Here is a 13,948-nt window from a genome sequence, read left to right as displayed (position 1 = left end):
AAGGCAGCACCTTCAAGTAGGGCTGCAGACCTTCCTGGGATGGCCTGGAGACCGCTGTGGTCCATGCCTGGCTCCCCTCAGCTGCTCTTTGAGTTTCCATGTTTGCCTTCATGGCTATGCTCTGAGGGTTAGAACAGAGGCCATTTGGCCTTTAGTCTGTGTTCCTTCTATCCACATAGCTCTTCCTGCCGATAATGGCATAGCTTTGTGGCATTTGTAGCATTCTAAGTATTTCTGGGGAATCATGTTTAAATTATAATTTTTGTTCAAGTAACTTTTGTTTTTTAAAAAAGAAACACACATTTGGCATTGGAAAACTTTGTATTTATGTGGTTTTTAAAAAAATAGTTTGAATAGAAGTTTACTTTTAGAATAGTTTTCCTTCTAAAAATGGTACTGCTTTTCAGGATTTTAATTTCCTTATTAGATTTTCTATTTATGTGCATGTGGGCGTCATGGTACTTTCATAGAGGTTAGAGAAGAACTTGTGGAAGTCGGGTCTCCATTTCCACTGTGTAGGTCTTGAGGATCAACTTCCTCAGGCTGAAGCCAGGGCCTTCACCCTCAAGCCATCAGGACAGCCCAGTTTTGAATAGCTCTTATGCGCTCCTAGATTTCACAAGATGAATGTACTGGAATTTATTCGTAATTTATCTCTTCTGTGTAATTTCTTATGTGTAATTTATGTCTCATGTTTCCCCTTCAAACCAACACAGGTCACTTCCTTAAGTTTAAAGCTTCAGACACTTCAAGAAAAAGCGATTGAGGCTGGTGATTACGATAAGGGTGAGTTCGCATCTGTTTGTAGACATTTCGTCTTTCTCCCTGACACCTGTCTTCCTTCCTCCCCTTCTCTGATTCTGCCTCCTTCGCTCTGGGAGCTGTGTGGTTGACTCTTTAGGGAGTTTCTGCTCTGGGACAGCCGGCTAGCCTGCCACCCTGTTGGTTTAGGGATTTCAACCACTCGATGGTAGGCTGAACTTTCTGATTGGCCAGGAACAGGTGAGGATCTGCTCTGTAGGAAACAAACTAACTCATCACCTGCCTGCCAGTGACGTACAGATCCATGAACTATACCAACTGGGCACCCATGGGGACAGCGGGGATGTTGGGGGAAAAGGTGCTGGATGTTAGTGATGGCATCGTTATGGGATCTTCTGGCTTCATGCTCTCTAGGATGAGCTAGAGATGCATTTAGGAGATGGCAGACAGTGCCAATGAAACCCCTCATGGTCAAAATATCCAAGAGAAGAAGGACAAGTTATAATATGAGGCCAAGAGAGAGTGGGGCCGGTCAGAGAGAGGCCAATGAGGAGCCAAACAGGAGTTGAGCCAGAAAGAGGGGTTATGACTGGGCACAGATGGATGGAGAAGGGGAGGTTTTAGGGGTGGGTGATTTGAAAAGAGCCTAAACAACTCTGTTTTATGTGTGTGGGGTGGTGGTGGTAAGGGAGAGGGCTTAAACTAACTTAACGATCCTCCAGACAACCGTGGGGTTGACAGATACTCCAGTTGGTGGCCTGCTTTAGGGTTCAGGACTGGCTGAGAAGTGTAATACAGAGCTGAGGATTCTCCGGAAGTGTTAGCTCAATGCGTAGGCTGCGGCCACTTGGCCTGTTTCTGTTACTCCATCGACTGTGCCTTGAGCCATTGGAATCGGGACCATGTTGGAATCTGTGAGGGACAGTTCCTCCCAGGAACAGAGGTGCACAGTGTCCTGACTGTGTGTGCCTCTGAGCTGCTCCTCAGGGGGTGAGAGGACTTGAGGATGAAGGCGGGGTTTCTCAGGTTCTCCTCTGCCTCCATCCGCAGGCCGTCAGATTTAACACAGTGCTGGGTGAAGGATGAGGGTCAGAGGGAGCAGAAGCTATGAGGCAGAAGTACCTTCCGTGGTAGCCCCTGGGGTCCATGCTACACCGTGGGTAGAAGAGAAGCCAGCTTTTCCTGGGTCTGGGCTCATTGGTACTTTGTGTCTGTGAAAGACAGCCCTGATTCTGATGCCCCCACTCCTGCAGCCCTGGTTCTGATATTCCCACTTCTGCAGCCCTGATTTTGATGCTCCCACTGTTGCAACATTGCAGCCCTGGTTTTGATGCTTGTGAGATATTGCAATATTGCAGGGGTTTGTTTTCATTGTCAAAGGCTGAGTCTTAGTCCCTCCTCCTTTAGGTCATAGCTCCCACAGTGCTACATTCCATGGACAGAAGCCATGCACACCCTCTACCCCACAAGGCCTTTCTGGACTTGGTTCTCCCACTGGTCTTTTTCTAGCCAAGGCCTCACTTCTTTCCCCTTCTTTAAATATTCCTGCCACCCTTTGGGAATGAAATTATGATGCTCTTGTCAGAGAAGTCAGAAAGCAAGGGCGCCTTCCTTCAGAGCTTCTGGAGTGGACCTCGCACTGTGCGTTTTCTACAGCTTCTAGAAGACTCGGGAACTGAGAATGGAGGAGTTGTGGCTGTAGGGGTTCTTTCATGGAGGGGCAGACCCTGGGGCAGAGGCTGGGGTCTTGTGAGGGCAGCTCTCTGGGACCTTGGAGCATACAGAGAGGACAGTTAGTTGGTCCACAGTAAGTCACACAGCACTCTTATCCTGCCCGAGCCTCAGGCCTGCCCAGCTGCCTTGTGAAGTGTGTATCTGGTCACTGAATATTCAGTAAATGCTTCAGGAAGGATTGAGATGTCTTGGTACCCACACTATCACCAATTAGAGGAGGTGAGGAGGAAGCACTCGGGGCAGCTCATGGCCCAGCATCTGTTTATTCTGCTACCCTGGAGTTCATCACAGTAGTGGCTGTACCGTCCATGGCAGCAGGAGCATATGGTACAGGGTCTTGCATCATGGCTGACCAGAAGGCAGAGAAAACAGACCAAATCCCAAAGCGGGCGTATCTTTCAAAGACCCACTCTTAGTAACCCCTTGCCATATGCCATGGACTACCACCACCACTACCACAGTGAACTGCAATCCCTCAAATAAACCCTTTCTTTCTTGAGTTTCTTCTGTTAGAACAGAGTAGCAAGAACAGTAACTAATGCAGGGATCTGTGAATTCTCATAGATGATGGGGGGGTCAGTGGGACCTCAGCTGACACCGAGGGTCCCTACTGTAATGAGATTTGTTGAAAGATCCAGGAATATACTTCATTTCTCACCTGGTATCTCCAGAGTTCGTAAAAACCCTGGAAGAACTGTTGTGATTGTCCACACGCCCTGTATGAACTTTCTTTCTTTTTGTGTATAGACAACAGCATACTTTGTCTTTATCTCGGGGAAGGCTGTGCAACAATTGTGTATCCCTGTGCACACACAGGAAAGCCACAGGATGGCAATATGTCCCCCAGAGTCTGTTTCTTTTTCTCTTTCTTTCTACTTTTGCTGTGGGCTCCAGAGAAAGATGTGGTTGGCAGAGAATAGAAAGTTCCATGCTTTATCTAATCAAAATCACAGCGAGTTTACTCGGCGATGCCTCCTGGGAACCCCCCTAAGGATTCTGATTCCATCTCTCCCTCTCCAGGAAAGCCAAGTTCATATTTCTTTCATCTTTGCCAACAGCTGGGAAGGCTTGGGGAAGAAAGAATAATACTTTCGATGTTTGTTTAGGGTCTTTTTCCAAAAGACACTCTGGCTTCATTGTATTAATGCTCACCCCGTGACTGTGGGGGCTGGGAGTGAGAATGAGACCTCGGGAGAGACCACTGCTCGGAGCCTGGGGTACAGAGGAGAGCTCTAGGACAGGCCAAAGGGAGGAAGAGATTGCCCACAAGGATCCTCCATGTTGCTCTTCCTGATTTATCTCCACAACGTATTCTGTCAGCCCCTGACTTATGCCCGCTGTAACCATGTCTGTTACTTTGCTTCCCAAATGAGCAAGGAGAGGCTGTGAGAAGGGGGGAGCAAAAATCTCAGGATCTTACTTCCCCCCCAATAAGTGTGTGTATTCATGTGTGTGTGTGTGTGTTCATGTGTGTGTGTGTTCATGTGTGTGTGTGTGTGTGTGTGTGTGTATATGCGAGTGTATGGAGGTCAGAGCTTTGCTGGGAACTGAACTTGGATCCTCCACAAGGCCACTAAAGCTCTTAACTGTTGAGCAGTTTCTCCATCCTCCACTACGCCTTAGGAAAAACCTGAATCAACGTTGTGGTTTTATAATACTGTTTCTATGTTTAGATATATTCAGGTGTGCAAATTCTTGCATTGTGTTACAATTGGCTACATATATATATATATATATATATATATATTTATCAAGTTGCACACAGTGGTTAGCATAGTGGCGTGCTGTTCAGGTGTGCACCCTGGAGCTGAGTGATGCGGCAGGCCGCAGCAGGGAGCAGAGCGGAGTGCAAGGCCCCACCATGGAGCCAAGAGGGCTCTGCAGGCTTCAGTATGGGGCTGAGGAACACGGCAGAATGCACCATGGAGTCTGCACCATGGAGCGGAGGGGTGTAGCAAACTGGACAGCAAAGCCAAGGGATGCTGTAGGCTGCATTTCATAGAGAGGTTGAGGGGTGTGGTGCAAAATGCACTGTGGAGATGAGGGTGTGGCTGGCTGTGGCACTAGGCTTGTGCTAATGCACCCCATGGTGACTGAACAGTGGGGCCACCCCAGGATGCATCCATACTAGACTGTATCTCCAAGTCCTCTGCTGGACTGTATGAAGCAGCGTGACTTAGGGCTGTATCTACGTCTATATCTATATCTACATCTATATCTATATCTATATATCTATCTATATGAGTTCTATCTCTGTACCTCCAAGCCTGCTCTCACAGATTTGTTTTAAGTTCCTCTGGTTGCCAGTTTCCCAGAGACTTTTGTCCTACTCTTCCCCAGGAAGCAAAATCTCATGTCCTTGGAGGTTTGTCTGTGTGTAACATTTGGTCCCAGTGTAACATTTGGTAACATTCTTTTGGGGGTGGTTGTGAATTTTTACCTGGTAGAGCCTCACTGGAGGGAGGAGGTCACTGGGGACAGGTCTTGAGGGTTTTTGTCTGTCCTCATTTCTGTTCCTGGCGTCTTCCTGCCTGATGCAGTAAGGTGACCAGCAGCTCCGTGCTTCCCTGTTGCAGAGAAGAGCCACCCCCATTTCAGTGTGTCCCTGCCGTGATGGATGGTCTCTTCTGAACTATGAGACCAAACAAGCCTCTCCTCGCTGAGTTCTTTCTGTCACATCAATGACCTAATACACAAAGTAGCCCTTGATTGATGTCTGATCACGACAGTGTAAAGAGGGTTTGTATGTGGGGCTCTGGAAAGGCTCCATTAGCTGGGTATTATGTGTATTATAATAAAGAGTGATTGGACCACAACCTGCAATTGAATTGACTGATTGATAGCTTCTGCTGGCAGAGTGTTCCAACTCTTCTACTTTTGCACGAAGTGATAGAAACAATTAACGTATTCAAAACCTGAAACTCTTAAAAAACACCTTCATGAGCCATGAAGCATTTGTTGATAATGCATTTATATATTTGTTTTCCTTTCCTGTATGTTTTCAGTCGTGGTATCATGAAATGAGTTGTGAAATATTTAGCGTCTCCCTCTGTCTCTTTGGATGGGGATGGTCCAGCTAGCGCAGTAGAGTGTCCCGGGATGGGCGAGGAGACAGGGTGTCAGTGCAGTAGCTGCGGTGTGCCCTGCTGTCTGCTCTCGGGCACCTGTTCCCTGGCATGGGAGGAGTAAAACTGATGGTGCTGGGTATGGGCGCCCACAGCTCAGGGCTTGGAAGGAGCGGGCCCCTTTTTTCCTATAGCCCATACGTGTTAGAAGCCACAGGAAACAGAGACTTCTGAATAACCTCAGCTGGCGGTTAGCATTGGGAACAAGCAGAAGGCACGACGAGATAATATTGCACTTTATTTTCTATGTGGCAATAAGAAGCTCATTGTACATGATCTGATTCTTTCAAGATGCAAAAATAAGTTTGTAAATGCAGTAGAGTGAACTATATTGCAAAACATGCAAATCGTGGTGGAGTGTTTGAAGTGTGAATATTCTGAACATCTTAGCGAATGGGTTTTTCTGCTCTCCAGGGTGGATTTCAGGATCTTGTTTTTCTTGTTAATTTTCTGGTGCTCGGCTGGATGACACTTAGTGACACTGAGGAAATAAAATTGTAGCTCTTCCTGGGTTTAAGGAAGCCCCAACATCAATTACTGTCCTCTTTCGTTCTAATCTTTAATTGTCAACTTGACATAGCCTAGACTCATCTAACAGGAGAGCTTCAACTGAAGAATTGCCTGGATCAGACTAGCTTATGGGCATGTCGATGGGGAATTGTCTTGATTAAATGTCTTGTTAATGATACTGGAAGATCCAGCCCACTGTGGATGGCGTCATTCCCTAGGCAGCAGTCCTGGGCTGAGTACGAGCCTGTGCGAGCCAGCTAGCAAACTCCCATGGTTTCTGCCTTGGGTTCTTGCTTGGGTGACTGTTTTGACATCCCTCCACAAAGGGCATGTGTTCTGCGAGTATAAGTCAAATAAATCCTTTCCTCCCTAAATTGATTTTGATTAGAATGTTCATTATAGCAACAGTCAGAAACTAGGAAATGATCCTGTCTTTGTGATAGCATCTCATGGTATAGCCCGGCTGGTCTTGAATTCCTGACCCTTCTGTCTCAGTCCATCAAACAGCTGGGATTACAGGTGCAGTACCATATCCAGGCTTGATTATCTGCTTCCTGACTGTACATACAGAGCCATCAGCTTTCTCGGGCTCCTGCTGCTGTGACTTCCCACAGGACAGACTGTAACCTAGCCCCGAGCCCCAAAGCCTTTCTTCCTAAAGGTACCTTTGGCAGGGTATCTTTATTACAACTAGCAAACCGTCCTCGGGAAAATGGACCCCTGGGGCTTTTTTTTTCAAGTTTCCTGGAGAAAACAACTTGTTTTTTTTTGTTTTTTTGTTTTTTTTTTTTTTTTTGTAAATAATGATTTGGAAGTTCACGGATGTCTTCAGTTGCAGGGAAGTGGACCCTGAGAAGTACCAGTGGGCATCCCAGCGACACATGTGGTAATGTACATGAAAAACCCCTGATCTGCATGGGTGCCTGTGGCTGGCGGGGGAATTAGCAGCCCCCGCACAGCCCGTATAGGGGCCAAGCCCGCCTCCCCTGCTCACACTGTTCCTGAGAGCCCTTCTCCCAGAGAGCTGACCATCCCATTTTGCCAAGACGAAGGGCAGACTAGTGTGTCAAGGTGACAAGGCTCGTGTTTGGAGTAAGATGAGGAGCAGCAAAGAAGGAACATCTGTCGGTACCATCACTGACTGTCTCCAACCCCCCAACTCCCCATGGAGACACTTGGTAGACTGTTCTGTGACCTCCTTGCTTGGTGGGTTTTTGTTTTTGTTTTTTTTATTGTATCCTGGTTCCTGACAGTTTTTAATAAGTAGGAAAAGATTTTAAGTTGGTATACCACTTTCCTTTGTAATCTGGGGCCTGGCATGTCCAACCTCAGACCCCACGACTGTATTTGCACACCATCCCACTGGAGTGCCCTGTCCCAGCCCTGTCCCAGCCCAGCTCCCCGTGCTTAGCTCTTATTGTAATAAAGAGGCCTGGGGCTTGCCTGGACCCCCCCCCCCCCCTTTGCTGGACTGTGAGATTAGGCAGCTTGTAGATTTGTGTGTCTTTCCCACGAGTGTCTTTTTTTCTATCTGTGGCCTCAGCATTATCTGGTTGTACTAATTCACGGGTCTCTCCATGGATCCCTGGCTTCTGGTCTCACCTCTTGATTCATCCTGCACATAACACCCCACCTTAAGGTTTTTTTCTCTTCCTGTCTTAGCCAGGGTTACTATTGCTGTGATGAAACATGGCTAAGACACCAAGCTGGGGAGGAAAGGTTTGCAGGTTCCACTTCCGCATCATAGTCTATCTCTGAAGGAAGGCAGGACAGGAATTTAAGCGGGGCAGGAAACAGGCAGGAACCTGGAGACAAGAGCTGATGCAGAGGCATGGAGGGGTACTGTTTGTTTCTCCTGGCTTGCTCAGCCTGCATTCTTATAGAACCCAGGACCACCAGCCCAGGGATAGCACCACACACAATGGGCTGGGCCCTCCTCATCAATCATTAATTAAGAAAATCCCCAAAGAAGGATCTGATGGAGGCATTTTCCCTTAATTGAGGTTCCTTCCTTTCAGATGATGCTAGCTTGTGTCAAGTTGACATAAAAGTAGGCAGGACCCTTCCCACCTCCCCTGATCACACTGTGGCTAGGACAGGTGTTAGCCAGGACAGTCCCCACCTCCCCTGATCACACAGCTACTGTGACAGGTGTTAGCCAGGACAGTCCCCACCTGTCCTGATCACACTATGGCTAGGACAGGTGTTAGCCAGGACAGTTCCCACCTCCCCTGATCACACAGCTACTGGGACAGGTGTTAGCCAGGACAGTCCCCACCTTCTCTGATCACACTGTGGCTAGGACAGGTGTTAGCCTGGACCATCCCCACCTCCTCTGATCACACTGTGGCTAGGTCAGGTGTTAGCCTGGACAGTCCCCACCTGCTCTGATCACACTGTGGCTAGGACAGGTGTTAGCCAGGATAGTCCCCACCTGTCCTGATCACACTGTGGCTAGGACAGGTGTTAGCCTGGACAGTCCCCACCTGCTCTGATCACACTGTGGCTAGGTCAGGTGTTAGCCTGGACAGTCCCCACCTGCTCTGATCACACTGTGGCTAGGACAGGTGTTAGCCAGGATAGTCCCCACCTGTCCTGATCACACTGTGGCTAGTACAGGTGTTATCCAGGACAGTCCCCACCTGTCCTGATCACACAGCTACTAGGACAGGTGTTAGCCAGGACAGTCCCCACCTGCTCTGATCACACTGTGGCTAGGACAGGTGTTAGCCAGGACAGTCCCCACCTATCCTGACCACACTGTGACTAGGGCAGGTGTTAGCCTGGACAGTCCCCACCTGCTCTGATCACACTGTGGCTAGGACAGGTGTTAGCCTGGACAGTCCCCACCTGTCCTGATCACACAGCTACTAGGACAGGTGTTAGCCAGGACAGTCCCCACCTGTCCTGATCACACTGTGACTAGGGCAGGTGTTAGCCAGGATAGTTCCCATCTCTCCATCACATCGTTACTAGGACAGGTGTTAAAGTAGACCAGGCAATCCTCACCCTATCCTAACAATATTTTCTCTATCCTGATTATTTTTCTGCCTGCTCCCCCAGTTGCTCTAGAGAACCCATACCATACACCTGTGAACACGTACCATCCCTTCTCTGTCCTAGGTCTGAGGAGACCCACCTGCCCTGGGGTTAGTGTTTTGAATGTTTGTTCCCCTACATATTATACTTGATACAGCTGTTGGCTCTTTCCTTGGATGAGCTTCTTGGGGAGAGGAGAGGCCCTATGTATATTTCTTTCTATTTTTAAAGACAAAATAACATAATAAATAAAAATTAAATATATTCAGGAGATAGGTTTTTTTTTTATTATTTTAAACTATTAGCTTGTTACTTGCCTAATTTTAACTCTACCCTCCAGCATGGTGCTAGTCACAATTTCCCACTGAGGAATAAGTGTTTGGGATACAGCTTATTACAAATAGTAATGACTGTCTTTATTGTTATGAGACAGGGTCTCATGCAGTGTAGGCTGGCCTCAACTCTCTATGTAGTAAATGATAACGTTGGGTTTCTGCAATTCCTGCCTTTATCTCCTGAGTGCTGAGAATACAGTTTTGTATTACTGTGCCCAGTTTGTGTGGTGCTGGGTGACTCAAACCCAGAACTTCATGCATGCTAGGTAACCACTCTAGCAACTGAACCATATTGCCATTTTATGGTTATTAATAGGAAATAATTATACGAGCAGCATAATCATAGGATTTCAGAACCTTCACGTCAATCTAGTTTAAAAAAATCTGACAATAAAATCAGGTTCTGCCAACACAGCAGGCTGTATAAGCTAGTACAGATGTTCCAAGCTCTTTAGGCTCTATTTTTCCATCTGTCAACAGGGCAGCATGCTAGTGAGCTAATTCATTTGGAGAATTAGCTCATGCTATAACTGGACTTGTATACGGTACCTATTGTGACTGTGCGGTGATTTCAGTAAGAATGGCCCCCAAAAGCTTATGGAGTTGAATGTTTGTTCATTAGGGAGTGGCCCTAATTGAGAAGGATTAGGAAGTGTGGCCTTGTTAGATGAAGTTTGTCACCAAGGGTGGGCTTTGGGGTTTCAAAGACTCAAGCCAGGCCCAGTGTTTCTCTCTTCCTGCTGCGTGTGAATCTGGATGCAGAACTCTCAGCTACTTCTCCAGTACCACGTCTGCCTGCATGCTGCCACACTTCCCGCCATGACAACAATGGACTCAACTTCTGAACTGTAAGCCAGCCCCAGTGAATTTATAAGAGTTGCATGGTAGTGGCGTCTCTTCAGAGCCGTAGAACACTGACTAAGACAGATGGTTTATCCCATTGTCACCTTGATTGGATATTTTTTGGGAATCTTTTTTGGAAAGATTTGACTCCCGAGAGAAAACTGCTCAGAACACAAGTGGCACCATTCTGTGGACTTGGGTCCTGGACTAAATAAAAAGGAGAAATGGAGGGACACACTGGCATTCACCTCTGTTTCCTGGCTGTGAAGGCGCTCTGAGCAGCCTCCTCACATGCCTGTGGCCGAACGGTCCCTCCAGGATACATTGTATCCCCTTGAGCCCCTACCCAGAATAAGCCCTTCCTTCCTCACATTGTTTTTATCACTGCAAAAAAAGCAAGTAACTGAGCGAGTGTTAGCCACAAGGACAGACCTAGAAGAATGCTTAGGTCTGAAGAGACTATGAAGAGTCATCAGCTCCTAGCTTTGTTTTTCCGCTCCCGCTTCTGATACACCAAGAATGCCCAGCTCTATGTTAGGGAGTACGAAAAGAAGTCAGGATGCCTGTATGAAGGGGGCGTTTCGCATGTCATAGTAGACAAATTATTTTCTGACGTGACAATGAATCGGGTGGAATGACCTTTCAAAGCCTGACGACAGTGACGGGGCGGAGGGGACAGTTTTCCACTTGACCTTTGTACAGTGTGCCAGCTTGTGCCGTAATTTGGGATCAGTTGTTATTGACAGGCTTGGCAGAGCCCGGGCTTGACGAGAGCTTGTTGGAGGGAGATGGGCACCAGCCACTGCTGTCAGCCTCAGAGCAGGAAGAACTTCCATGTGCCCAAGGGTAGCTGGAAATGATGGCTTCCCCGACTCACTGGTGCACATTTGGCATAAATTAGTTCCTCAGGGAGTTTGTTTTGAAGTGAGATTTGCTCATAATGAGTTGTAATTGTCAGATGCTTGGTTCTTTTGCGTCACCCCCGCTTGCAGTGGCTTGTTACCCTACCCGGCAGCTCTCTCCTTCTTTCTCAGGGACATGGTGGGATGTTTTCTTCTTTCTTTTACATCACTTGATTTTTGCTTCTTTGAAGTTTGCTTGCTTCCTGTAGTTTCCACCACAGGGGGTTTCCCTGAGTTCCCCAGGAGGGCTCAAGTGTGAATTTTGTTTATCTTTTTGGACTGTTTCAGGGAAGAATTGGTACTGGGAACGGTTAGGGAAGCAGGGGCAATGGGTTTGGTGGAGGAAACTCCTCTTAAGAACCGGTTGTGTCCCTCCTGAAACTATCCCATAGATAACCACAGGATTCTCATTAGCTCTTCAGGGAGTCCTTATAGGGGCCAACTGTTGGTTCCAATCATGGCAGTTAACTATGGGAGAGCCTGTCAAGCTGCCAGTCATTCCTAACCACCACATCCATGATCCCAAGCTCTGAGGAGTGGAGACAGGAGAGTTCAGGGTTCAAGGATAGTCTGGGTTACACAGTGAGACTCTGTCCCCGAACAACAAAAGGAACGGGAATGAGAAAGCAGGGGATTCATGTTGGCTACAAGGACCTAACTAAGCCCCCATCCCCTTTGGTGACAATACGTGCTCACTGAAAACACTGGACAGGTAGTAGCTCACTTGCAAACCCTGGGCTGTGGGCTGCTAACTGCCTCCCCGCTTCCTGCACTGTTTGGATGAGATTGGACACACTGGCCATGGCTGACTCTACTTATGGAGCCCGTATCTAGCTCAGCTACATGTGAGCCATTACTTCTGCATGACTCCATGGCTATGTCAACATCCATTAAAACAGACCCCTCTGATGACCAGCCTAGAGCAAACATTCCAAAATATTGACTTTATTCTGTAATGTGACTTGTTCTGGCGATATTGCCCAACAGATTGGATCCTGGTACACCTAGACACTGTCTTTCACAGAATCAGATCTCTCTTGCCTCTCTCTCATCCTTGGCAGGTGACTTTGCAGCCACAGGAATTCTGCCTCCATCCTGCCCTCCCTTCCTCCTCTCTCTTACCTGTCTGCTCACCCAAAGGACCTCCAGTGCATGGCCACGACAAGTTTGCTGTACCCGGTGCCAATGTCTGAACAGTGGACTTTCCATGGCTTAGTGGGTCCCACGTCTGTACCAGTGACCTCCAGGAAGAGGGACAGATACACAGAACAAGAACACCACTGACTCTGTGCTTGTTTCTTCTTGTTGCTTTAGGCAGCTCATTTGTTAGTGACGTGGACCAGCCTTCTGAAAAATGTTGCTTGCCCCTCCACCCAACTCTGCCTTCTCAGACAGAACACTTTCGACAGGATAAAAATGGTTATCAGCTAAGGCAAGGATGCTCTTAGGCCTTTTCTTGGAACCTGCCTTGTGAGCTTTGGGCTCCAGAGGAGCTGAGTGGGAGAACTGCCCAAGGTCCCAGCCTTCAGCAAGAAAGCAGGATTGCTGATCTATGCTGCCCAGCCTGGCTCCCGGATGCTCCCACTGTGACCTCAGTCTGTCTCCTTGGGTCCATGTGAGCTCCATGGACACCTCTCTTTGTGGATGCTTAGGAGACAGGGAAGGGGTGTGGCCTCTCACATAACGAAAAGACATGTCCCGTGGAGCGATCAGCACAGAGAGAAAGCTCTTGAGACTGATGGCATCACTGCTGTCACGCCCAGCGTTCAGCTCGGCAGGTGGCACCGCGGGCTCATAGCCGTCTCTGCTGCTCTGCTCTGACTCAGGGTCTTTTTAGAATGTTCCAAGAGAAGACAGGTGGATGGGCTTGCTTGATCCCACATGCAATACCTTCATTGTGTGCACACATAATGCTTGTGTGGGGTGCACACCAGGGTGCAGGGGTGTGCATGCGTGCTGTACACATGGTGGTCAGAGAACAGTCTTGGCTGTCCATCCTCAGGGTCCTAACACTCTGCTATTTGAGACAGTTCTCTCCCTGTCTGGCTCTGCTTTCCGTCTCATCACTAGGGTTGCAGGTGTGCTGCATTGTGCCCGGCTTTTTATATAGATTCTGGGGATTCGAACTCAAGTCTTCACGCTTGCAGTGCAAGCAGTTTACCAATGAATCCCTCTCCCCAGCCTATATGCTTTCCTAGCTTTTGGTTGATACAGGTCATCAGTGATGCTATACCCTGCCCTGCATGTAGCTGTGGGGCTATCACAGAAAAGAGCACTTATATTTGGCAGAATTAACCAGGAATAGGCTGCCCTGATAATGTACTTGAAACCTGATATCTAGCAACACAATATTATTCTGGACACTCCAGCTCAAGCAAGCCTTCTTCCACTTGTTTCTGGTCATCCGAGTGATGATAAAACAGCCGAGCGTATCAAGCGATGACCAGTGAAAATGCGTGGCTTTCCCATTGTACCCAGTCTTCCTGTGTGCTTGTTTTCCTTGCTTTGTGGACACCTGTGCCTTTAACTTTAGTTTTGTATTTCGTGCTTGTCACCACCCCCCATTTCCTGTCCTGACGCGGTGCTAATGTGTATGACAGAATTTAGCTGTCTATGTGTCCCACTGTTTCTTGAAGGACTTTTTGACATCCAGGTGGTGCAGAGCCTGGGTGCTGGTGGAAACCTTGGCTGCTCTTGT

General features: G+C 48.0%; 1 protein-coding gene across 1 annotated transcript in view; it reads left to right on the top strand.

Annotated features, from left to right (window-relative positions):
- The window catches only part of Disc1 (DISC1 scaffold protein), a 165,039-nt gene that overhangs the window by 26,526 nt on the left and 124,565 nt on the right, over positions 1–13,948 (top strand). Inside the window, exon 4 of the mRNA XM_041650521.1 lies at positions 717–786. Coding sequence (XP_041506455.1) covers positions 717–786 — 70 coding nt within the window. The remainder of the gene's footprint in view (positions 1–716; positions 787–13,948) is intronic.

Source organism: Microtus oregoni, unplaced genomic scaffold (genome assembly GCF_018167655.1).
Source record: "Microtus oregoni isolate MIOR12 unplaced genomic scaffold, Mior012 000004F_ref0000308, whole genome shotgun sequence".
Taxonomy (NCBI): domain Eukaryota; kingdom Metazoa; phylum Chordata; class Mammalia; order Rodentia; family Cricetidae; genus Microtus; species Microtus oregoni.
This window is presented reverse-complemented; position numbering and strand designations above follow the sequence as displayed.